This window comes from Nothoprocta perdicaria, unplaced genomic scaffold, assembly GCF_003342845.1.
Source record: "Nothoprocta perdicaria isolate Ctin4 unplaced genomic scaffold, notPer1 scaffold_29, whole genome shotgun sequence".
NCBI lineage: Eukaryota > Metazoa > Chordata > Aves > Tinamiformes > Tinamidae > Nothoprocta > Nothoprocta perdicaria.
Window position 1 is genome coordinate 5,189,346 of NW_020455521.1, and position 27,101 is coordinate 5,216,446.

At 41.3% G+C, this 27,101-nt stretch overlaps 2 protein-coding genes and 1 non-coding gene across 3 annotated transcripts in view; 1 reads left to right on the forward strand and 2 right to left on the reverse strand.

Annotated features, from left to right (window-relative positions):
* Positions 1-1,919: 1,919 nt before the first annotated feature.
* Positions 1,920-5,313, reverse strand: RPS3A (ribosomal protein S3A). Its single transcript, XM_026041619.1, has 6 exons — positions 5,193-5,313; positions 4,550-4,653; positions 3,573-3,760; positions 3,204-3,412; positions 2,586-2,695; positions 1,920-2,082 (listed from the first exon to the last, which is right to left on the reverse strand). The coding sequence occupies exons 1-6, from the start codon at positions 5,252-5,254 to the stop codon at positions 1,961-1,963; spliced, it is 795 nt and encodes a 264-aa protein (XP_025897404.1). The 5' UTR covers positions 5,255-5,313; the 3' UTR covers positions 1,920-1,960.
* Positions 2,281-2,350, reverse strand: LOC112949323. The gene has a single exon (XR_003249810.1). It is a non-coding gene; the product is annotated as a small nucleolar RNA SNORD73 (small nucleolar RNA).
* Positions 5,314-24,110: 18,797 nt separating the features above from the next.
* LRBA (LPS responsive beige-like anchor protein) overlaps positions 24,111-27,101 on the forward strand; it is a 342,587-nt gene continuing 339,596 nt past the window's right edge. The window contains exon 1 of the mRNA XM_026041635.1: positions 24,111-24,341. Coding sequence (XP_025897420.1) covers positions 24,111-24,341 — 231 coding nt within the window. The remainder of the gene's footprint in view (positions 24,342-27,101) is intronic.

Genomic DNA, 27,101 nt, shown 5'->3' on the forward strand with positions numbered 1-27,101 from the left:
TGCCTGGGGTTATTCCTCCCCAGGTGCAGGACCCTGCACTTGTCCTTATTGAACCTCACCTCTCCACCCAACTCTCCAGCCTGTCCAGGTCCCTCTGGATGGCAGCACAGCCCTCCGGAGTGTCGGCCACTCCACCCAGCTTGGTGTCATCCGCAAACTTGCTCAGGGTGCACTCCGTGCCCTCGTCCAGGTCATTGATAAACAAGTTGAACAGCACTGGGCCCAGCACTGATCCCTGGGGGACACCACTGGCCACAGGCCTCCARCTGGACTCAGCCCCATTTATGACCACCCTCTGAGCTCTGCCATCCRGCCAGCCCTCGATCCACCGCACCGTGCACTCGTCTAGTCCACTGTCCCGGAGCTTCCGTATGAGGATGTTATGGGAGACAGTGTCAAAAGCCTTGCTTAAGTCAGGGTAGACAACATCCACATCTCACTGGTGCTTCCCATTAAGATCATGTCCCAGAAAACCATCTGAACTTCCTTTTCTGCAACTATTCAACCTATTTTGCTTCCTTTACCTGTTTGCTGGCAGCAAGTGRAGAGCTGGGGGGCACCCCGGCACAGCTCTGCCGCCAGGAAGGCGGGAGTTGCTCGGGCCCCGCGTGATCGCGACTGCCAGGGAAGCTCCGCAGGCAAACTCGCCCCTAGCAGCTTTAGAGCGGTCARCCCCTGACCAATCTACCCTGCGTTCTCACTTGGTATCCTGCCCATTCTGGTATTCCTGTTCAGGGCAGAACTGTGGGTTCAATACTGTGAATCAACACATCAGCTCACTCTGTTTCCTAATTCTATTCTAATTGACTCTGATTTATCTCTTTAAAAACTCCTTCTTTGGTTAAAACCTAGTTTTTTTGACTTGAACTTTACCTTTTTCATAAAGCACCTTAACTGTCACATGTGGATAGTCTTAGACCCCCAAGAAATAAAAGGCAAATAAAAGATTCAATTCTTCCTCTTTTAAAGCTTGTGTTCGGACTCACTGAAGTATCAAGCTTCCTCACCAACAGGACAGAAACACAACAAGCAAGAAAAACAAAACTGCACCACCATAAGCATAGAAGAGCAGAACAAATGGGGTTTACCAGTTGAGTAAAATGAAACTACGGAGATTCAACTCCATCTACTGCAATCTACAGTAACTGCAGCTTGTATATGTGTGGGCTTCTGCTTAAAATCAGATTAAAAATCAGAACATATAACTACTTCCAGTGCTTCATTCCCAACATGCAGAGCACTGTCTTGCAACTGTGGTCACCTTTCAGTTCTGAGGCAGAGGTTTAAAAGGCCACACAGAAACCTACTACTCTCAAGCATATTCTGTATTTCAGTAGTGCTCAAAAYTCTCCATATTGCTGCTATCATGAACTAACTACTTAAAAGCCTATTAACATCTCTGAATTACAGAGACCAAATCTGTAACATGAAAGAGGTAACACCAAATGACTACCCAAAARTTCTTCATAATTCTAGGAATACCATATAAAATATTTATAAATACACATACCATATGGAAAATAAGATTATTGTTTCAGAATTCTTTTTCAGCATCCTAATTTCTGATTAGCCCTATATAATGCTGCCTTTTGAAGAACCTTGTACCACCAATATAACTGGGGCTGCAGCTTCTACACTCATCCCATAAAGAATTTTCTCTTTATAAGGAACAAAATAACCAGAAAAAAAGACATTTAGAAAGCTCAGTAACATCCTTTCCAGCAGCACCTATCAAGAAAGACTAAGCAACACAGCTCCACCTTGCAACACCAATCACAAAGAACACATCTCCAAGCCAATTAACGACTTCCATCCCATCCCCCCCCCTTTCAAATCAAGATAATAATTTTACCTCACTAAATATTGGTTCACGCCCAGTGCCAAAACTGTGCAGCAGCACTACAGGCAAGCAAACACTAGTTCTGTATATTAAAACTTTATTTTGGAGCCTTTTTTAATTTCAAACAGACTCTTGCACGGGCGGCTCATATCCATCGGCTCGCTCTACTTTAGCGCCTGCCTCATCCCCAGAGGGTTTTCCAGCGCCACCACCTTCACCGTGAAGTTCCATGAGTTTGCCCACTAAAAAGAGAAAAGGAAGGTGAACAGTGAGATACACATACCCTCAAGGCAGTTTTAAAGCAGTTACATGAACCCACAAGAACATTTAATGTACATGTTACAAAGTCAACTCCCYACAGCCTGTGCAAGGAGACTGCATTACTGACTGCGAAAACAGCCATGGAACAGAAAAAAAAAAGCTATTTAAGAAGCTTTGGGAATGTCAGAAAATGGGAAGATAAAATCATTACAAGTCATCTGGGACCGAAACATTTTGTCATCATTCATTCCCAAGCCAAAGCCTGATATCGTTTGGTAGCATCTGCCAATTTCTCAAAGCAATAAAGAGTGCTCCAAGCTGAATAACCACTGCTTGGCTCTCAAACCTGACAGACAGCGTTGGACTAGGAGGACAAGTCTGTTAGCTGCCATAGCTGTTTTAAAAGTCTTTACCCAAAAGCAGACATGTTTTAAGCCAACATTGTCCCTCTTAAAACTCTAGGTAGTAGCAGTGATAGACTTACATTCAAATTTAGGCTTCTTGAGCATCTTAACCTTGCGGACATAGACGTCATGCAGGGGGTAGATGGACTGACAGGCCTTCTCTATGTCTTTGCCAATGCTGTCTGGGATCCTGAGAGGTCAGAGAGCAAGAAGTCAGTATTAGAAAGCTCAAATCTCCCCTGTTTCTGACCATCAGCATCTGTTTAAAAGCATCCTTAAGAACACATAATATTAAGGAGTTTGCGTCAGTACCAGCTTCATGCTCTGGTCTTTTTTGCCCCACGCACGTTCAGATAGCAGGATAATTTCCTTTACAAAGTTATAAGGCATATAGTGTAAACATCCTCATTTTGATATCAGATCTGCGATCCAACTTTTGGAAGCAAACACTGCGCTTCCACAAACTCCATTCTATCAAAACAATGGAGAACATTCAGAACTCCAGCTGATCAAAATTACAAATTAAAATAATATCCAGGAGTTCGATTCTATGTTTATGCAAACACAGGTGCTGGCACACCAGCTTTTCCACACGGAAGAGATGCTATCTGGCACAGAAGATGCCAGGCAAGTGAAGCACTAGTACAGCCCATGCTCAATAAACAAACACCACACCATGAATTAAAGTCAAGACTTACAGCTTATTGACAACTTCTTTGAGGTCGTTGGTCTGCACCTCCCGGGTCATGATTTCCATCATCTTCTTGCGGATCTGGCGGACCTGCTGGTGCTGGGCGTACGAGGTCTTGCGGATCTGGTTGTTGCGCTTCTTGGTGAAGCCCACGCAGAAGAGGCGCAGCAGGTAGCCATCTGTRGTCTTCACGTCGATGTGGGCTTCAATCATCGTCTGAAGGAGAAACCCAAACATGCATCCTCAGTGTGAGAGAGGTTTCACACACGCATGCACACACATACGTGACATACATGAGTACCTGCTGGTACCACTTCTAATGTTACACCTTTTCTTAAGGGTACCAGCAAGAGCGCAGACCACCTTCTCTACCTACCTGCCATTTTTTGACCATGGAGCACATCTTGTCCCGGGTCAGGTCCATTCCGTGGAAATTGGTCAGACAGTTTTTTCCCTGAACGTCCTCAGTTACGAGTTTAAATTTACGGAAGGCAACTTCATCATTCTGCAGGTCAGCCAGACTCACTTCAAATACTCGACCCTTAAGTCCATCAGAAGCAATTTCTGTGTTATGAAACAACACAGAGTACCTTTTATTATACCCTTTTTTCATTGTACTTTTCATTATACCAATACAAATACAGTACAAATTCCTAATTGTTAAAAAAAAGAAAAAAGGTGGAAATGCTGCAAAGTATTTTACTTTGAGTAATAAAAAGACAACYATGAAAAGCAGTAGTCCTCAAAGAATAGTAAACATCTGAGCAGAGCCAAGTCACTTACTCTCTACCTCCAACAGGGAACCACTTTAGTATTAGCTGACTCRTATGTGTGCATGACACTAATTTGATTCATTTCATATGCAGAGTTTAAAACAGCGTGAATAGGCATACCTTAAACTACAACTGCAAAATCAAGTTTTTAGTCATACTAGAGAGCTATCCTTTAAAATATTTTGTTACACACCTCTCTAGATCGCTCCACATTAACAGAAAGCTCTGCTCCCTACCAACCTAAGCATTAGCTGTGCCCTGTAATTTTTTTTATATATATATAAAATATATATATGTATATATATAAAAACTTCTGCCCATTCGAAAGTTTGCACAGAAACTATGTTAGGTTTAAATGTGCTACCACTATGCTAGCAGTTCTATGTGCAACAAAGATCTCTTGCAAGAAGCTCCAAATCTCAGTCTCTACACTCCTAGGSCTGCCACAGTGCCCTGTACCAGCACCCACCTCTTCCTCTTTGATACTCGGAATGCTGCTCACCATTTTCCCACCCAAATAAATGCCCCTGGGTCCCGTCATGGGGGTCACACGTGCCGTGCGCACAGCCCCTCTACTCACTTGTTCCTTGGGTCCTGGTGACAAGCGTCTTTCCAATGTTTCGGATATTAAACATTGCTGGCGCTTTGACATCGTACCAGTCCTTTTTGGAGAAGGGATCAACCCTTAAATAAATAAAAAGACTTCAACTCACTCCTGGGGTTAAGCCTGGCTGTAGCAGGCACCTCCTCCCCGTGTGCTTTGCAAAACGGAAACGCACACGTCCAAGTGTTGCATTTCTAAGCTTGGGACGGGCAGTATTTGCGCAGCAGCTAAACAAGTTACATGCGACGTGCGCGCTATGCTGGCGCTCGGCAAAGCCACACACCGACGCGCACGCCCGCGGTTACCGCCGCGGTTCGCAGCGCGCTCCGGAAAGCGCCGTGGGGCTAACACGCCGGTTGGGGCCCCGCCGCCCATCACCATCAGCGCTGCAGCGGGGGCTGCCGTTTTGGGGTAAAAACCAGCGCATTTCGCACTAATGCCTCCCCTCCCCGCCCTCGCTCCCCGCCGCCGCCAACCGCCACCCGGGCCCGCCCGCCATGACAGCGGCGGCCTCCGTGGCGGTCCCGCCGCCATCCGCCCCGCATCGGCGCCATCGCGGCGCCCCGGCGCGCGTCCCCGCGCCCCCCGGCCCCGCCGCGGCGCCCCCGGCCCCACGTACACTTTCTTCTTGGCGCCCTTCTTGCCGCCCTTGGTGAGGCGCTTGTTCTTGCCCACCGCCATGGTGCCGCCGCGCCGACGGAAAGGGCGGGCGCCGCCGCTCGCGCGAGATTATACGAGAGCGACGCTCGCGCGAGAGCTGCGCCCGCCCGGGAGCGCCCCACCTCTCGCGAGAGCTGCGCCAGAGGCAGGGAGGAGGGGCAGAAAATGGCGGCGGCTGTGGCGGGGCGGCCGGGCACGTTCCGCGGAGGCCGTCAGCCGTTAAACAGGTGTTACCCCCTCCTCCCCTCTCTTTGCGCCCTTTCTGCAGAAGGAAACACGCCTTTAAGACTGATCTAACTCTGAAGTTGGTCCTTTCTGAGCAGCGTTCAGACCGGTGACCTTCCCAGTTTCTCATGTAATAGCGCTTTTTGTAAGATYGAAGCCTTAGCCACACAGGAAATGGGGTTTTCTCAACAGAAATTATTTGTCTCTGTAGCCAGGCTGTCAAAACAGAAGAGATGTTGTCTGGTGACATTTTTATTTAGTCACTGTCTTGTTGAGTGTGAGAATTGAATGGGGTTGCTTTCTAAACACAGATATCCAAGAGCAGTTTATAAATAAGCTTTTGTGGTTAAGACACTTCCCAGCTGGGGTGGTGCCCCTCTCAGCCATCTCAAATACAGTGCAATTGCAGACAAGATAGGTCTTCTCAAAGTTAGATRTTACTGGCAAGTGGTGGTCATTTAATAATCTGTGGCTTAAACATTTGTGAAGCGCTGATAATGGATTCTCACCAGCATAAGTATTAATTAAATATTGCATRTTAGCCACTACAATTAAAAAGACAGCAGCTTCTATAATTTTTCCCATGTTATGGCTTTTCTCTCTGCCTTCCCCTCTCAACATCTCTTACTTAAGTGCTCAACACAGGGCTGCTCTTGACTCTCACTGCCCCCCATCAGTCAATGTGTCCTGCAAAACTTCCTTCCTGAGGAAGGAAGGGAATGTAGGAGGGTCGAACATGCAAACGTAAATAACTGGAGGGAACCTCTCCAAGTTCAGAAAACGACAAAGCACTTATGTCTTCCAACAGTGTATCAGTCGCTCAAGGAGAGAGAGAGAAAAAATAAAATAAAATAAAATAAAATAAAATAAAATAAAATAAAATAAAATAAAATAAAATAAAATAAAATAAAATAAAATAGTACTATGTGCTGTTTTAACCGCTGGGTAGGACTTTTAAGAATCCAATCACTATTTTTTGTTTGTTTCCCCTCCGTGAGAGGGGCACTCTAGAGGCTTGGCTATCCTTTGTTGTCTTCTGTAATTGGGATCTTTTTAGATCTAATATTTATGAATATACTGTATATAAATAAAAAGTATTCTTGTATAATTTATGTGCTCATATTTCAGGAAGCAATTATCAACATTTTACTTAGCATCCAAATCAGAAAGACARTATTTTTACTATATGTAAAAAGTCAATGTTCCTTCCTATTTTAGTTRCAATAAAGCATACTAAAGGGTATTTATGTATACTATTCACAAAATTCATATACCTTAAGATCAACGTAGAGTGCAAGCTGTTCATTTTTAATCCCCACTCCTGAGAAAGCTGCATACAACTGTTTCATCACTTCTGGATTAGCAAATCTTATTGACAAGGTGAGTCTCCAGAAATAAGCAGCACAGCAAAAGAAAAAGGCATCAAAAAGTATTGCTGCATCTTATATCTCTGGAGAGACTGCTGGATTGCCTCCTTTCAGTGCCAGATTCACTTAGATTAACGTTATACACGAAAGCCTCTAATTTAGGAAATATATTTAGACTGTGCTATATAGCTCTTTACTTATACCTAAAACTGGCAGCAATTAAGGAAGAGATTAAGCAAACCTACGTTTCATCTGGTTAGTAACATTAGTCATCAATTCAGCTATAGGGCAAAATGAACTGGAGCAAAATGAATAGCTTTATCAAACTGTGCATTCCTGGTCATACATACATACATATATATATATTTTTTTTTCTCCTATATCACAGCTATAGCCTATTTAATGTTCTGTCTTTGCTTTGAATTTTCATTATTTAGTGTGCTATAATTATTTATACTAGAGTCTTAATCTAGATATAGACAACCTTATACATCATTTGATAGTGTTTTCTTAGTTCCTTTGAATCTTGGAGGTCACATTAGGACCTCTGGGTTTTATATTTCCTTGTATATATACAGCTTTCTTCCCTCCTGGTCACTAATTAAAAACCCTGGAAATACTTTGAATGTGGCCATTCATGATGGCATAATGCACAAATTACTGATTAACAACAAACAAACAAACACGCACAGAACAATGACAACATCAAGAGCAGAACTACTGCAAGCAGGAATCCTCTGCCAGTGTTAATAACAGTKGGGCCACACAATGCATTTTCAGCCCCTCTTGCACCACTGCTGCAACAACAGCCTTCTGCTGCAGCTTTCTCTCTGCAGAGAGGACTGGGGTTTTCTSTCTGTAATCTGCTGGTTTTTAAATTCTACTTTACTGTCTACTAATATTCAGAATTACCCATCTTAGAAGATAAATTTTGCTTTTATTTCTGTTGCGCTCTCCTTGTTTTTTTCTTTTTTTAACTTTCAACACTATTTTATAGAACAATCTGATCTTTTTTTCATGAAACTGTTTGTTTTGATTGCAGTTTATTTTCTGGAACCAGGAAATCACAGGGTTTTTTTATTAAAGATAAGCCTATTCTATCTTATGATTTTTCTTACTTTAAGTATCTGATTCTTCTGCAAAAGATTATTTTTGTAAGTGTTCTAGTGAAACAATTATTTTCTTTATCAGTTCTTTCCTACCAAATTTGTTAATGTTTCAACTCTCTCTCTCTCTTACTACCAATGGAGCTACAGTTAAATATGCAATCTAGTGTGATAACTTATTCCAGGTAATAACGCAGGCAATGCAAAAAACTAAGAGGAGGAGATTGGAGAACTGGAAATTAGGAGGATAGAAATTCACAGACCAAACATTCCACATGTATTTTCTTTGCATACTCAGCATATTTTAAACTAAAATTACTGAGACACCATGGAGCCTTGTTTTTTTTTTTTTTTTTTCTCTCTCAATTGCTTGGTGGTAGAATTACGTTTTAAATCATTCTGTAAAATCCTGACTTAGTTTACACTTTGTGATACGAGGTTTCTGCTATGCAGCATTTGGCAGAAAAATCTGACTTTTCTCATACATTTTATACCTTCCCCCTTCAAATAAAGAAAAGAGAATGTGACTTTAAAAGCTTTTGTCTAGAAGATGTGTGACTGACTCTACCTAGTGATCGGTTGTGCTGAGCAGATACATTAAAAATAGAAAAGATCACATGCCACCGTTAAAATTTTCTGTCATTCTTTTTTTTTCTTGAAATAATGTTTCAATGTACACAATTATTTAAAGAGTAATATGATTCATCTCAGAATTCATGGCTTGCAGCATAAGCTGACTATGTAACTAATTAATTTAATAAGCAGGGAGCAAGGCTATTCACTCACACATGGGTTTCAGCGGGGTGGTCTTCAGCCTAGCAGTGGTCTGGAGGGTCATCGCAACAGGCATGTAGGTGGTCCTGGGGCCACATCATTCCTTTTGTAGAGTTTGTATAAAGATGATGGAAGCCCCTCAAAATGTGAGGGTAGAAAATAGTGCATGAAATCTGGCAGTGATAATTTTAGTGGAAAATTTGCAAAAAGCAGAAGCCACATTACTGGAATAATACTATATCCAGGCACCCAAGGCCTTGTAAGACTGGGATTCAAGCCTCTGAACATATGTGGATACTTATGGATTACTTCCTAGAGCCTGATCCTAAATCCTTTATTTCATTTTTGCTCATTTCATTAAAATTTCCATCCTCAATAGTTACAATTTCAGGCAGTGAAATTATATGCAACTAAATAATAACGTTCTTATAACACTTTCATCTCTTTTAAGCTTGTATCTTTTTAAGAAAAGGATAAATACCATTGTCATGGTACTGGAAGCTACTGGGAGCATATTCAGAAAAATAAAGCTTATAACATGGTCATTAAAATCGATCTTGCTGCTCCTCCAGAAAAAAAGTAAACTTTACATTCGGAAAGAGCCCCTGGAAGTCATCTGGTTCTCCTCAGCGCAAGTCTAGTTTCAAAGTTAGATCAGATTACTCAAGGTCTTCTACAGTTAAGCTTTTTATAATCTTCAAGGCTGGTGATTCCACAGCATTTCTGGGCAGCATGTTCCACTGCTTAACCTCCCAACTCCATCCCCGCAGGTCCACTTCCAGGCCCACTGGGAAGCCCATCCCCTCTTGCAGACCTCCCCAACTCCCCCCACTGTCTTCTCRCATTTGAACTCAGAGTCTCCCACTCAGCCAACCTGGCCTCATGCCGCGTCTGCCCCATTTTCCTGCCGTTCAGGATGGTGTTTGGAGGAGGTGGTCTCATCGGCTCTCTTGGCCCCCTTGCCCTCCAAAGCCCACTCCATGTGGTTGGGTCTCGTGGCTGCCCGGACAAACTGAAGACCAGAGYTCTCAATCTGCTACTGAGAACTACTCTACAATCATGCCATTATTTAACTTAGCAACATTGTGTTGGCGTTCATGATAGGTTTCTCTGTGACTTTACACTCCCAGAATTTTGAGCTGCCAAATGATGTTATATCCAGATGCTTTCTGACAGTAGGGGTAGCGTAAGCTTACTCCTTATTTTTCAAAGWGCCAGATTTCTCCAGGAAAGGAAAAAGATGATGGGAGAAATCACCCATTCTCCATCTGTGACCATGCCACAGGTACTTACAACTGGAAAAAAAGGAGGGAGTGGACAAGTAAGATCCAGGAATAAATGTTCTATTCTGCTTTCGTGCTTGAGACGAGATTATAGGTGTGTATTTGATTTTGGATGAATATGTTTAAGCTGCCTTTGTATTTCCCATATTCTGAGATCAGCCAGGGGACATGCTGGGCCAGTTACTGATTTGTAACCATCCCCAACACGATCTTGGTGAGCTTTCTTCATCCTMTTTCAGTGAGAGTAGAGCAAGTCCTTTACCATCTTCCAAATGGAACCCAGGAAGTTGTTTTCTGCCTTTCCACCATGATTTGATGCGTTGCGACATGCTACCAGCTACATGTTTTTTTTTCTTTTTTTTTTTTTAAATTCTGTCTCCACATATGATCCAGATTTTTTTTTTTTTTTTTTTTTTTTTTAATTTATTGTGGGTTTGTGTGTTGCCTTTCTCCTCAGGTATTTGTGGAGAGGAAAATTTCTACTAGGAAGCGATTTCACATAAAATGTAAAGAGGTTTGGGTTTCCAATCTAGTTGTCAGTACTCCTCAAAAAATAAGAAAGCTTTGAGTCACTCTTAAAGGGGCATTGAAAAAATTTCTCCATGTGCATAAATCTGTTCATCTCAAGATTTCAGAACATAAAAAATTCTTTAACTAAAAGGAGAATTGGGCAACACATCACTATTGAAATAAAATATCAAAATGTTAAAGCTGACAGCGGTTATTAATTTTATCAAATATCACTTATTTGAGTTTAATCTAAATGACAAATCTTTTAAAATATACTTAATATTTGAGCTACTTACATAAATGGAGAGCCTTCATATTGTGGTTCCCAGATATAGCACAGCTACTTATCTTCACTCTTTGGCAGTTCTTCAAAGAAAGAGTTTCAAAAAGTTCTCCAATTACTGGTAGAATCTAACAGCATTGAGAATTTCTGCCCAAATCGTGTCAGAAACTGACACAAGTTAACTGTCTTTTGCAGACCTACATTCAMTTACAGCAGAACTGAGCTCTCATCCCTGGGATAAAAGCAAAATGTCAAGGAGGAAAGATCAGAGATAAGCTTCAGGAGTTTCTGATGAGGAGAATCAATGCTATTACAGCTCTCCACATTAAACTTGAACTCAGAAATGCTTTTGTCTACCCAGGCAGCTTTCAGTGGAGATCTCATAGCTTCTTGAAGGAATAACGAGACTTGAGAGGCAGAGGTTGAAGGTGGAATGGCAACATGTCAAAACCTTTTTTTCACATCATAAATACAAGTTCTTAGGAGGAAACCACCTTATGACTTGGAGCACTTTAGGACAAACATTAATAATAACAAACTCTAATTGGTCATTATTGCTTGCACAGAAAATATCAGATTTCATTTTCACCAGGAGGAAATGAAAATGTCATGTACTGTAAAATGACAAGCATGGAATTTACAGTAGTGATGTGTACTTGTAATTACCTTTATATGTGTAAATGCACACAAAGCAGAACACCAGGGAGGCTGTTTTACAACAGATTTAATCAAGTGAACATCTCTGTCGCCTCATAAACTTACTTAACCAACTTTGAAAAAAGAGTGGAGTTGATTAGACAGGTTAATGGGGTGATGTCTTTATAAATGACAGATGGCCACGTTAGAACAGAAAGTTGTTCACTCTCCATTTTTTATTTTATTTTACTTATGAGAGTATTTTACTGTTCTTTTACTTATGAAAGCACTGTTCATACATTTTTGATTAGTAAGGTTTTTTAAAAACAAAAAAAAAATTCCAACAAAACGGAGCTTTTAACTGGCTGGATGTTGCAATTATACTTAAGTGGCAATAAGCAAAACTAAAATACAAAATGAATATTTTTGAATTCCAGCKCCTTATAAACATCATGACCTCGCTACATTGGGTCACAAATGACAGAAAGTGCTTACAGATTTGCAAGCTTGTAAGAACATAACAAAGAAATGGAAACATGAAGAAGCAAGCTAGCTTTTTATCATAAAGGGAACCCATTAGTGGTGAATTTGACAGAGTAACTACAATAATCAAAATTAAAAAAAAAAAAAGGAGTTTTAATTAAGCCTTAATTGTAATTTTTACAATAATAAAAATCATTATTGTAGTGCAACATTAACTATATTTGAAAAAAAATACTTTGAGTGTAATGATTTTACCTCAGAATTATCCGAGTGTAGGATTTGAAACCGCCTAGATCTTACCTGAGATACACGAGGTATCCATGAGCGGATCACATACGGAGCGAGAAGTGAAGGAGGAGTCAGCCTGTAAGTCAGTCCCTGGGAACGTTCTCCAGGAAGCTAGCCAACCTGAGGAGAAAGCAGTGGAATAGCAGAGGTAACTCGTGGAAGGCACCGTGGCAGAGGCAGCCCTTGCCTCGCTGCTGGATGGCAGGCCACTGACAGTGCTCTGTTTGCCAACATTGGCATGTGTCACAGTTCGTGAAGCTCTGAGCTAAACCTTTTCAGTGCCACTAAACCTCTCCCAYGTGAAAAATCATCATTCCTAAATGGGCCGGAAATAAAGAAAAGTAAGAAGTGTTATGCTAACCTTCTACTGTTTCATCTTTCTCTTTTGATCTTGCTGTCATCTCCTTTTGCACCTACTAATGTCCCGAAGAATACAGCAGCTTCATCTGATGCATATCCCTAATTAAAACAATCTTATTGAATATCTCTCTGGCATGCAGTCTTGATAAGGCTGAGGATATATATGTAGAACGTACTCTGGTATTCCCAAACTGCTCCTTTCTATTTGTTTAGGGATCAGAATAATATTTTTACTCTAGAAAATGGGAAATTCTGCATTAGCTAACAATAATGAAAGATATTCTGAGATTCTAGATTGAGACATGTGGCTGCAGTGTATCAGAGGCTGGTTCAGAATTTTTGCAAGCCTTCCAGGTGCTAGCATGCTKCTAATTTTCAAATAAAATACAATAGCATATCACAAATGTAATTTAATTTACCTGTACATATGTAAATCCATAGTTTCCATAGTAGTTGCCTAATCCTCTTTATCAGAAATGGATTGGCTTATCTCTTGAACAGTGAGTGGATGGAAGAGCTGCAGAGATGCATTATYTTTGCTTTTGCTAAAAATATAATCAAACAGTGTGGAGTGATATTCTGACAACATATTTAAGTCACTGTGCAACTCAATCTACTTGTCCCACAGTTCACCCTTTATTAACACAAAGAAAGCAAATGTTACCTTTAATGTTCATCTAGGTAATTAGCAAAACTGCCTTTGTGTTCAGTGTTAGTATTTCCAACAGATTAATTGCTACAGCGTCAGCAGAATTACTTATCAGTGCGTTACCATCTGATAACGTGTTACCAAGGTAAAACGGCCATAATGCCATGGAGACTGAATAAATTACCTTTGCTCAAATAATTTCTTAAGTTCAGATGAAATTTTATGACAAAGTAACACCACAGCCAACCTCAAATACAATTATTCAGCCCTGCCTTGCTGCCAAATACRTGGAAATCTTTGTCAGTATGTATGTGTTCTTGGCCTGTGCACTAAGTGGCTGGTTTTGTGATACCCTGCACCTAATCAGAGTCTGTCCTCCTTTCTTCATAAGGGGAAGAGCTGTCTTTTTGACACATTCCTAGCTTTTGACTTCAGGACCACCTGTGGCTAGTTCCATGCATTAAGAGTCTCATCTTTCCAGAGACTTTTCAGTTAATGGATTCCACATTTTATCCAGAGCTCTGATTTTCCCCAGAGTTAGCTAGACAGTCACAGCATTTTGGGAGAGGGGAGATTTTTTTTTTTTTCATTTGTTTTCAGTAAGTGCTCTCTGGAATCACCAGATACATTGTGATCTCCAGTTTCACAAATGCAGTGGAAATATGTGGGACTAATATAGAGTGGAATGCAAAAGGTTTTCATCTGCAGAAGAAGCAGGGATTGCCACAGTATCTGATGCTTAACAATCAGCACTCTCTTCCAGTGCTTGGCTSCCTTGCAGAGTGGCCAGCTCTCATCTTTCAATGCACGTTTTCATGATTGGAGTCTCTTGATAAATAAAATACCACAGCTAATCTATTCAGAAAATCCTGRATCACTTCAGTTTATTGTGTTTGCTAAGTAAGTACATATGTAAAATAATATTCCTCAGTAGATGCAAGCACATAGCTATTATAATACTCAAATGAAAGACTGCATTTTGGAAAAGGCTGGTAAGTGCTCTTAAACTTTTAAACTTTTCTCTCTTCACTGACTGATTATCATCTAATTTATTATAGTGACTATCTGCTCCTCATGATTCTTTGCTGTTCTGTATGGACTGTCTCCCTGTGCACTTTGTCATTGATGTCTCTTTCTATTAATACAGCCTCTTATTCCATATTCTTCTTATCTTTCGCTGTTCTCTCACCTGTTTTTTCTTCCACCTTCCCCTTTTGATACAGTCTCTCTTCTTCCTTCCAGTGCCACTTTTCCTGCTCATCTTCCTACATGGCATTATTAATTTTTCTCCACTCCAACAGAACCTCCTCTCTCTGAATCCCATGCCGATGACTCTTTAGAGGGAGCTAGAGCAAAAAGAAAATGCTAAGAAATACGTATGACAGAGTAAAATAGATTAAAAAGTTCAAAGAGACCTAAATTAAYACAATGTCCAAAAATGTATAAAACCCGTTTAAGAAGAATAACAAATACAACATGAATTATTAGAGAAACTTCTCATTTTCTTTAACTTCTAATGTTCTAACTGTTCTAATACTTTTYACTTCAGAGTGTAGCTATCTAGGGAAGTACTAAAAGCCAGATGGAGATTATGTAGCTTATGTGTTCATTACAGGAGCAACTCTAATTAATCTTTGTCCTTGTAACCATACAACAGAACTGAATGCCTGCAGCATTGCAATACATAACAGCAGTGAGTTATTTCCATAATAATCATGATATTTCAACTTTAATTTTGTTATTTAGCCCCTTTTACAGCCTACCACAGGCTGTAAATACATTTACCCCAGAGATCTTTATCCAGCTCCTGTGAAATGTAATTTGTAGAGGATTTTGAAGGGGATCTGCGAGATCATGCTAGAGKTTTGTACAGAAAACCACTTGTCATCTCCCTCAAAACTTTAGAAAGAAGACGGCTRTTTCGAGGTTTTTCCTTCTTCTTGGCTCTTTGCCTGCTGTTCTTGCCTTTCAAACTGCAAAGCAARTGTTGGCTGGACAATTTTAACAGTACCCAAGTCACATGGTACAAAACAAGCAGCATCTGACTGGGAACATCTGCTTTCTGAAGCCAATAGCACAATTCCCATCTAGCACGGAAGATGGCAAAGCACATTCCTAAGGCTACCCCCTCAAGCAGACTGTCCAAGCATAYAGTTATTTGTTTTGATGCATGTTATTTAAATTCAGGTTTAAGCGAATAGATCCTTAGTGAAGAAACACTTTTTTTAGTATTTTCTCTATGCTAATGTCTTATGACTCTATTTTGCCCAAAATGATAAAACACAGAGCTTACTACCAAAGTAGAAAACTAAAGAAACATTTCTTATAATGCTGCAGGAATCTGGATTCTGTGCACTTTCCCAATAGCWCAAATATCTTTAGTACAAATGCAAGAGTGGAAAAAATGCTAACAAACTAGAGGTACATGACTCAAAAGGAAAAGGAATGGTCATTAAAAATAACATAAGGCACAATTAGTTATTTGATAAATTTATTCAGGATTTACTTTGGTAAAAGTTTGTATTTTCTTTCCTTTGACAGAAATGAGGTAACTSCTGGCGTAGCTTAGATTTTGTAAAGAATCACACCGACATTTTGAGGATCTTCTCTAAACTAAAGGTACAGTAGAAATGGGCTAAATCAGCCTGTTTAGCTCCCTATAAGCATAATTTTCTGACAGTATTTTCAAATGCCACAATGAGGCTTATTAAGTATTCATTTATTGATTTAGTATTGTTTGAGCATGGATAGCTGTAATCCATCCATTGTGAACACATACAAAGCAGAAAAATGAGGATAAACATCAACTACTCTCCTAAACAGAAATGAGTGAAGTTATACCACGTAGCATGATTTTATAATCTGAAATAAAAAGTGAATAGAAAACTAAGCAAAATTAATACAATTAAAATTGTATTAACACTACCTCCTCTTTAGGCAATGCTCACCTTTATTTCAGGTTTGTTGTGCTCTCTTCAACTATGATGTTCTCTTTAAAAACAAGGAGGAATGCTTATACTTGAGGTCAACAGTATTTATAAGCAGCTTTTTTATATAGATTTGAATTACTAGTCAAAGATTTAAAAAATAACTCTTAATACTAAAGATTAGGAAGCTYTTTTTTCATATATAATGTATTATTTATTTCCCCTCTTTTTTTTTTCCCCTAAAGGCAGAGAGAGTATTCTATAGCTAAAATTGACTTAATCACACACTTCTGACATTTCTGGAGATATCAAGGCCTCTAAAAGCCCCAAGAAAATGGAACATATCAATCCAGTTGGTTGGCATAAACAGAAGGAACCTACGGGCTGCAGAATGTGATGAACACTTGCTTTCTCATCTTATAAAAAGGTACTTTAGATAAAGTTTTACTATTTCCAATTCACTGTTTAAATTAATTATAATCCATGCTTTGTGTTTTTATTTTGAGGTGTTAAAAGTTTAGAGTAAACTTTGTATCATTTTGTATTTCTTTAACTCCATACTTCCAACCTGATTATGAAAGGGAGAACCAGAATTAGATTTATAACCAGGCCTGGGAAGGCTAGGACAAAAGATTAAGATGGTGCCTGCTCCTGGTTCTCAGATGTACTTCAAATAATTTTGTACCTTAAGTAGCCTATGATGATGGATTTGGGGTAATCAGCAAGGTTGCTTGTCCATAACGCATGCTTACATGCAGAAGAGATCCCCTGGAGAATTTAATGTTGGCTTCATCTGCCTGAAAAATCCAGCTAAAACAATTGTCTTGGCTCCCCAAACTGGCAGCCTGCTGAATATTCATTGCATTGACTGATGCACACGTACCCCACTGCCTTTAGCAATCAAGGCCAGTCAAGAAGTATTCATCTCTCGCCAAGAAGAGAGACGAAAATCTGACAGAATACAAGATGACACTGCTGTCCTCCCTAGTAAGCTAGGTTTGCTGGTTACTGGAGTAGTCACCTTAGATGAAAACATCTTAAATCCATTGTCACATCTTAGCAATTATGTTTTACTATTTTTCTCACATGACATTAAAAATAAAAAAAAAAAAGACAACAGGAGAAAAAAAAAAAAAAAAAAAAAAGAGTAGCAACACGTGTTGTACCCTACACAGATAATAGGAAAGACCATCAATAGAAGTAATACTTCAAGCTACTAGGTACAGAAAATGTTCTGAATGCTATTTATGCTTGTGCCTGGTAGTGGAWAATAAATCTACAATAACTGCTGATGAAGAGCTCAAAGATAAAAGCCAGTAGTGGAGGCAGGGGACACTGAAAAGCAGGCAAATAAAACTGGCATATGAAAATACATATTTAGACAGTTTAAAGGCTTGAATAAACATTATGACATATCTTTCTTACAACAGGGCAGAAATGCTTTAGGAAAACTACAGATGAATCACAGCAAGGCAGGAAATTTCAAGCAACAGATTGAAAAAAATCCAAACCCACATATTTGAAAAGACAACATCAGGGAATTCTAAGATTAAAATAGTAAGATTATACAGTATGTATAATACCATACAGTCTGACTGTAGCTTCACCGAGAGTAAAAGTATGAGTATTACAGTTCTAAGTTCTTCAAATACTGTAAAAAAACTGCAGACGTGCAACATGAATTAGAGATTCCTAATAATGCATGTATGTAACTAAGGGAGACAGGGAAAGAAAGATAAAAAAGGAACTWACTCCTTTCTTCATTCTTGGAATTTCAAATAGGAAAGGAATTATAAAACATTCTAGTCTTGACATATATTCCTGCATGGAAAAATGAGAAGATTCATACCAATGCACACACAAATCCAAGTAGAGCTTTCCCAAATCAAGCTACAAACAATTTAAAATACTGTTTAATAATATCAATTTAAAATACTAACTAATAATTAAAATCTCTAGTATATTTCTTAGAAATAATGTACTTCAGAAAAACATTTTTCAGAAAAAAATGTGGAGTGTTGTTTGTACTTTTTACATGTTAACGTAGGGAGATGCCATATTCAAACAGCTATATTGCACATATGGTGCGATATCAGGAGTATGGTGTAATTCTTACTACCATGCCAAAACATCTGTTGGCCTCTTTGGAGCACTATTGGAGCCAGATTTTCAAAATACAGACATTCATAGGCAGATCCAAGGATTTCCTCCTTCTTCCTCACAGGATGAAACAAATGCCACTTTCTTACATCATGCAAGTTATTATGAAGGATACATGAAGTCTTGAAGTATAAGCATATATATTTTCCAAAACATACATCTATATGCAAGTTGCAAGTACTTCTGGTACTTTTAASAACCACACCAAATGTATTTTATACTTGGTGACCTAGCATTCAAAGCACATTTGAACTTTGCTTAAAAAGCTTCTTTAACAAAGGTGCTGCTAGTCACATTCATAATTGTTATTGATATTTTGTATCCAAACTGAGATTAYAACCAGTGCTCACAGCATTCTAAAAAAGCTATCAGTGAACATGATGCCACYTCTGATATAATTTATTTTACATAGGTGTATCCATAGTTCAGTGTAAGTAAAATATGGATGGGCATAGGGGCCAATGTAGTGTAATAACTAGAATTATTTTACCAGAAATGTATTTTTAGGTCCATTCAGGAGGAAGCAGCATGAAATACAGTCTAACTAGCTTTGTAGCAAATCATTTTTTTTCTGTTTGCATCTTCACTGAAAATTTGTCATCAGACTATTTATTGTCAGAGCGGAAGCAATAGTGAGAATAGGGGCAAAAGCAAATGGAAGATCATTAACTTTTAAAATGTTGTATTTATCCTGTTTAGCAAATTCTTCCTGAAGTTACTGGTAAGTTTCCTTTTAGGCGAAGATATTTGAAATATTCAGCTTGTTGACTAATACATGCCACTGTACACACACTTGAAACAAAYCACCTGGTTTTTAATTTGCTTTGCTAATGAAACTTCAAATTGCATTTAAATAATATGTACAATGAACACAGCAGTTTTCTGCTGTGAAAGAAAGCAGGAAAGAAGAAAAGATACAAGCACCTGTGGAGTGAGTCATCATGCAACAAAGTGAAAAATTTGTCTTCTGAAAAGAAATGCATCTATAAAAAAAAGATGTATTAGGGTAGGGTTTTTTTTATTATTATTTTTAAAAAGGAACAGTTGTATGTATACATAAAGATGGTCTCCTGACCAAGAAGAAAATAAAATTGCATGARTTATTTGTGCAATAGTGTTGCTGTAGTAGTTACCAGGGCCTCAACATAAACTACCATATGCACATATAACAAAATGACATTTTTCTCTTGAAGATCTTGCAACAACAGCTGGATTCAGAAGGAAAGAAAAGAACACATGGATGGGACAGCATGATATACTAAGATGAATATAAACAGTAGGAGAAATTGTGACATGAAAAAAGTATCTGTAAATGGTCAAATAGACAAAATTATATAAGTATATATAGAGAGAGATGTACAATGACCATAAAAATGCTCAACTCATGCCAATGCATTAGAAGTCTTCTTAGCCACATCTATTGGGGCAGTCAGCCAAACAGGCAATTTTAAGAAGATATTAAAACTATTACCTTGTCAACTATTTCTGACATTATTCACATTTTCCAGATTAAATATATATTTCCATACAGACCTTAAGAAGAAATGTAGGTATGGGAGCTCTGCAGTTCACTTCAGTAATACCAGGACTGCATGCTAAAAATATTAAAACAAACAAACAAGAAAACAAAACCCACAGAAATGGCTTTGAAATCTTTAGAAAAATAATTTGTTTTGTTTTTCAGCATTTTGTCTCCCTAAATAGTTGGGAATTTAATTTTCTTCATATACTTCACCATATTTGCCCAGATACCACCTTTACACAGATGGACTTGATCAGAAATTATGGCTAGAAGCAAGCAGGGATACTACGCATTCTTACACTCAATGCAGCTAAATGCCACGTGTTGTACCACTGCTACTCCATAAATGAAACCTAGGACCAGGAAGTCTTACAACTCTGTGCAAAATGCAGCATACTTAAAGATGTCGCACTATGACATATTGGAGGAACACAAATTTAAGAATTATGTCATGTTAAAGCCAACAGAATTAAATAAACTTTTTTTTTTTCCCCCTGTAAGAAGCACATGAAAAAAAATCACAGGAAAGACAGGGATTTTTTTCTCTAAATATTCATACACAAGAAGACCTATTACTTATGCAAGAAGACCTATTACTAAATAGCAAAAAAAACACCCTGTTAACTTTTCAAATAAGAGCAGTAGTTAGTCTGAGATGCAAAGCTGATAAAGAAAATTAATTTGAGGATTTATACAGGTAGTGCTGCTGCTTAAATCAACAAGATGTGTAAGATATTATTCGTAACCATCACAATAAGCTTAGTCTTCTTCTAACTGCTCTAGGCTGTGTATCCCTTTATTCTACATAACTAAGTGTTGGGACTTAGAGTGTTTGAGTGATAGTGATTGAGCAATAGCGATAAAGTGATTGCTTGATGGCTGAATTTGATTTTACATGAATATGTGTGTATTATCATGTGTGTATTGTTCATGTGTAAATAATGAGGTAATATGGAAACCATAAAATGTGCAATGAATTCTTCCTTTCCGAGAAGACTCCAAAAAGAAAAAAAAAACCATACTATAGCTGACCGTGCAATGTATTTTTTTCCTACAAGAATTATTTTGCTTTAATTTTGTCCATATTTCTAGGTAGGATTAAGTAAATCTGGATTATCCTGCTAAGCTTTCTCCTTTATTAGATGCTCTGCACCAGAAGAAGGAGAATTTTCATACATGATACATGAGGAGCATATAACTGAATAAAACTCTTAACTCACTCAAGTGAAATCACAAACAAACTTTAGAATGATTTTCCCAAAAAAAAAACTTAAAAAAGAGCTGGCAGTTATTACACAAAGTCCTCAGACTTTACTGTTCTGTTCAGTTTTAAAAAGATGAAAGATGCTCAGTGACTACCAGAATGGGCAACAGCGTAAAACCCTGAAACAGATTATGGTGACAGTCTGTGAGTTAACAGAATTAATGGGAGAAGTAAATCTTTCTCCTGTCTCCTCCCTGAAATACAAACATAAAAATCAGGGTGGGGAAAAGACAAATGACTGTCTACTAAAATCACTAGACAATCTTTCATCGAGCACTGTAGTCAATTATTAAGAAATCACAAATACATCACTTGGAGAGAGGAAAAAAAAAAAAACCCAACACACACACAACACCGTCCTAGAACATAATTATGATGAGCATGATGACTGTTTTTTGTCCGTAATCCAATCAYCTGGAAATGCATTTGCCTGTCTGTTAAGCAGCTGGTACCAGACCCTGCAGCCCTTGGTGGGTTGAATAATCCTCATTCAGACAARCAGCCTCATTGAAAGCACCGAGTCAAAGACTGTTTGAATGAACAGCTCAAAGGAGCAGACCCTCTTGGTTCTTTATTACAGATTTGCAGAGAAACATGAGGTGCACAGCTTTACTAATAGGCCAGGCAAAAAGTTCATTACATCTGAGACAAGGTGCACGTAAATGCATGCATTTAGTCACCTTGGGAGGGAACACTAAAAGGCCACCAGCCTCTGTGCTTTGCAACTGCCTAAATGAGGATCCACAATCTTAGGGGGCAGACTGGATATTTAATAACTAAYGGGATATGAAGTTAACAGTTTGTACATAACAGTTTGCAGCCAGGGTAGCTGCACATGTACATGTTACTGCCCTCCCAGGTTGACCTCTAGGTTTAAAAAAAATCGGTATTTTTTTCAGCGTGCACCCACGTTGTTTTTCGGTTGCAATTTGGCGACTAAGGCCGGTTAATATTACGGGCAGGTCCCGGCAGAGCGAGCAGGGCCGGAGGGAGGACAAGCAGGGGCCGCTTCGAGGACGGGGCCTTGGCCGCAGGGAGCTGCTCCCCAGGCGCGAGGGCCGCCACAGGCGCCGCCCGCCCCCTCCTCGCGGCTGACCGTTGGTAACGGTCGCCACGCGCACCCTGGGCGGGAAACCGCCCTCTGTCGCGCGGGGCGGAGGGCGAGGAGCCGCCGCAAACGTCGCCCCAGAGGGTATTTCCACAAGGACACGGCTGAGGGGAGGGCAGACCTTATTTATGACCTATTTTCACTTTTACTGGGATGGCGAGAGCAGTTTGGGGGGCAGMGGGGAGGTCCCGGGGCCTCTCCCCCCGCCCTGCGGAAGGGGGCCGCGGAGCCGTAACAGGRGTCCCGGCGGCCCCGCCGCCATCTCCCATCTCCGGGGGGGGATTTCCCCCAAACGCCCGTGTGCGACCAGYGAGCGACGCGCGCCCTCGGCGGCGAAACCTCCTCGGGAAACCTGAGGGCAGAGCGCGCCGCCGCGCCTCTCCTCCGCGGGATTTTAACGGGAGAGAAGAGAGCGCCCGTCCTGCTCTCCGCACGACTTCTCACACGTTTTAAACCTGAACGCGTMGGATGTGAGCCGTGACCTACATTGGCGCTCCCTAGAGAGGAGGAGGAGAAGGAGGAGGAGGAAGGACAGCCGGCTCGGTTGCCGCCGCCGAGGCGCTACCTGCTCCGCCTGCTCGCGGTTTCCCTGCGGCTCGGCGCCGCGAGCGCTGCTGGCTTCGCTCTCGCACGCTGGTCCTGCGTGTGGAAGAAGAAAAAAAAAACTGCAAGCAGTTGTGAACGAGCCCAGCAGGAATAAAAAAAAAAAAAAAAAAAAAAAGAGAGAGAGAAAAAAAGAAAGTTTGGGGAAAGTTTTTGGACTCGAGAACAGCCCACTCCGTGCGGTGTCAGCTTCGGACACCCGCGTAGCTCCATCGCAGGGAACAAGGACGAGGTAGGTGGGTGAGGAGGAGAGGGCCGGCGCTGCGCCAGTCGCGTCGCTCCCGCCACCCGGAGCGGCGCACGCGCCCGGCGGATCCCGCCCCGCTCGCAGGTGCGCAGGGCGCTGCCYACGCCCTCGGGAGCCCGCTGCGCACAGCGCCCCGCCGCGGAGCCGCCGGCGCCCTCGGCCTCCTGCCGCGCCGCGGGCCCCGCAGGTGCGGCCGGGCCGGGCCTGGCTAGGCCGGGCCGGGGGGTGAGGACGGAGTCGCGGGGCGGGGGCGCGCGCTCACCTGGGCGCGCTCACCTGGGCGCACCTGTGCGCGCGCGAGCGGCTCCCGGCCCCGCCGCCCCGCCCCTCCCGCCCCGCCGCCGCCGCGCGCAGGCGCACGCGCTGCGGGCCCGGCGGCGCTCCGGGGGCTCGGCGCTGTCATGGCGGCAGCGGGCGGCAGGAAGCGATGGGGCTGAGCGGGCCGGCGGCGTGAGGCGGCAGCGCGCGGGACGCGGCGCTCTCGGCGGCGGCGGTGGTGGCGGAGGGGACGTCGCTCCTCGGGCCGCCCTCGTGGGTGAGAGCGGGGCAGAGCCGCCGTCGCCGCTGTGCCCCGGCCGCGGAGCCGCGCGTCGCGGCGGCCGGTGCCCTGGGCGGGCGGGGGCCGCACCTGCGGGGGCGGCGGCGGCAGGAGGCGGCCCCGGCGCGAAGCGGAGCCGGGCGGTGGAGAGCGTGTCCGCCCCGGGAGCGGCTAACAAGCGGTTATCCCGGCGCGTGCGGCGGGGGCTCCGCGCTGACCCCTCCGGGGCGAGCGGGGACCTTGGGGCGGCGCGCGGCTCCCGGCGGCTTCCAAAATATCTCGCGTTGTTCCGCAGGGCGCTGAGTACCTGCCGTGGGGCACGGAGCTGCTGCTGCTGCGGACGACTCCTGCTGAGGAGCGAGCCGGGACGCGGAGGGCGCGACCGACCGAGCGACCGACCGGCCGCCCTGCGCCGCGCCTTTCTCTTAGCGCCCGGCGCGGCCGGGAGGAGAGGCCGCGGGACCCCCTGCCCCGAGGCGGAGCTGCCCCCGGAGCCGCGGCGGCGCCTCCGGCCGGCCCGGTGGTGACCTGAGGCGCGCTGGCCATGGCGAGCGAAGGCAAACAAGTTGTTCAGCTAACAGGTGATGGAGAAGGAGGAGGAGGAGGAGGAGGAGCGGGAAAAGAAGGAAATGCTGCTGGAGGGGGGAGCGTGCTGCAGCCGCTGAATCCAGGAATCCCCATCCGAGGCATCCGGATGAAATTTGCTGTGCTGACAGGACTGGTGGAAGTCGGTGAAGTATCCAACAGAGACATAGTGGAGACTGTGTTCAATCTGGTAAGTGGATCGCCTTTTTGCACATGAGATAAGAATAGCGTATGCATGTAGAAAAATCCCATGCTCTTTCACTCTCTTTTCCCATCTTAGAGTATTTTTCTGCATGTTYGCACTTTCACAATCCTGCATTTCAGCTAACTGCTTTTTACTTAAAAACAGAAAAAGCTGAAGAAAAAGTACATGAGCTTCCTTATATGCATTTAAACTTGGAACAACTCTAAGAGTGTCAGCTGTAACTTGCATTAGGTTAGCTAGAACTGGAAAAAAATCATGTGTAAACATTGTATTTATATAGTTAACAGTAAAAAGGCTTTTTTAGTAACTCAAACTGTGACCAAGTTCCTTGGGAATCTTTGTTGGGAATTAAAAAAAAAAAAGTTTGTTTTGAAAGGCCTTTTCTATTAATAACCTAAGTAGTCAGCTTTTTTTTTTCCCTTGAATATAGTAAGAAGACCTTAATACTTGATAACAAATATTGCTAAAATGTGAGGACACAACTTCTCCTGTGTAGGCAACAAACAGCATGCTGTTGAACATTTTGGGTAGGACTAGTTATTAGTATTTGTATGCAAGAATAGATAAAGCACCAAGGGGAAAGACTTTTGTTTATTAAATGTTTTGTTGTTAYTAGATGTCTAAAAGTGTTGGAAGTCTAAGAATTCACATCACTCCTGTTTGCTTTTAGTGAGTACCTTTGACTTTAAAACAGAGTGGGATTTCTGACTAACCAGGAAGTGAGAGCAGGTGCAGCAAGCATGAAGCTTGTAACAAGAAAGTTAGTGCAGAAACCATACTGATTTTTAAATACTATTTACATTTCTGTTATTTTGTTAGTAATTTTTTTTAGGCCATATGCATAAGTATTTAGTGACAATTACAATTTATATATGTTGTGTTTATTTAAAGCTTTTTGTTGTTATCTTAATTTCTTATGGTGAGTTTCATTTTTTTTCTCCTTTTTTTTTTTTTTCTATCAGAATATCCATACTAACAGAATTTAAACCTGTATTTTTTTTTAGGCTGAAAGCCTCATTACAGAAAAAAAATGCAATACTTGCAGAAATGAAGAGCAGAGGTTCCATGCATATTTTAAGTAGGAGAAAGTGATTTAACTTCTGCAGAGTGCACTTGACAATTGTTCTTGACTAAACCCAGTCAACATGTGGAGAGAAAGTTCAAAAGGGAATTCTGGTAAATAGTCTAGGATTTTAATGTTACCTTAGGACGATTAAGGGAGAAGATCTTCATGAATGTATTAAATTTCACTTTATTCCTGGCATGCTCTTTTAGATAGTGTATATTTTATGGCAGTGGTAGAAGAAGAATCAACGGAATAAGTGTAAAAGGTGCTTAATCCTGTGATTCCTTTTCTGGCTCTGTGTGAAGAAAATAAGGAACCAGAACAATGCAACTTGATTCTGGGAATCCTCAGTTTTGTCAGAGCAGTACTAGTTGGTTGCTACCTATAGTAAAACAAGTAATAACTTGGTAGTAGGGATGCTTTACCCTTACTGTGTGAGAGCACAATTAAAGTTTCTCTTCAAAATCAGAAAAAGTAGGTGTCCTGCTATTCCACGTCCCAGAAGAACAAATCAATACTGTTGACTGCTTTACTGGGAGCAGATCTTTGGAATCTTATTATTATTTTAATTGAAATTAGCCAGTGTCATTATTGAAGACATCTATTGTCCAGAAACTTTTACTGAAAATTGTTGAGCTGACTTTTTAATGTTAGCTCTCTCTAATCTGTGTGTGAAACAGAGACTGAAGATGTGCAGCATTAACATCTCCCTCCGAAACAGTACTTGTTCACCTGGGTTTGATCGATATTTAGGTGTGACCTCTTGATTTTTTCAGATAATACCTTTGAAATCACACGGATCAGAATTTGGACCATGTGAAGTAATGGTTAGCAACGTCAGATATATTTTTCTGTTTATGGATTAATTTTTTCTATGAAAAAAGTGATCCTCAGCTATGTCTTTTACAGCACTGTGTTTCCCAGTAGCTTTTAGAGCAAATTTAGACTTGTGCATGTAGCTGCATACAGCTGAAGGCATGAAGATCATACTGTGTTCTGTTGTTATTTGAGGCTTAACCCTACTACTGTSCCCTGCTACTGAGTTTTTTTCTGTTTGGTGACTCATAAGTGCACTAGCTCAGTAGTGTTAACGGAAATCAGTCAGCTTTCTTCTTGTACTTTGGAAGAAGGAGACATACAGTATATAGTCTATTTTTTTAGGAGGGGAAGGTTATTATAGTGAGCTATCTTTGGGCTGGGCAAGATGTGTGTAGAAAGACTTAATTGCATGCTCTATTGTCATAGGAAAACTACATAAGATAAAAAGTTTCCTTTGAGGAAAGGATTTGGCTGACCTAAATCTTACTTTTTGAGCAAGCATGGTGGTCTTATGCTTTTCAAACTTGCTGTAGCATGTGCAGATTATGGTGCATTTCTTGACATCAGAAACAAAAGTGCAATTTTGATATTTCTCTTCCTTAGATCTTTGAGGTGAGCAAGTATACGTGCAATATACACACAATATACGTGTCTGTGTGTATGTATACATCTTATTATGCCAGTACTGTTTTGTTTCCAAGACKCTGTAAATCTCTAGTTTATATATAAAACTTAGGTCATTGATACTCTTGTCTATTCAGCACTTCAGGTAAAGCGCTCTTGCAGGCCGGAGTTTTGTTCATACTGAGTACTATGTGCCAGGGTTACTGTGTTGCGCTAGGGTTGCAGGGAGAATCAGA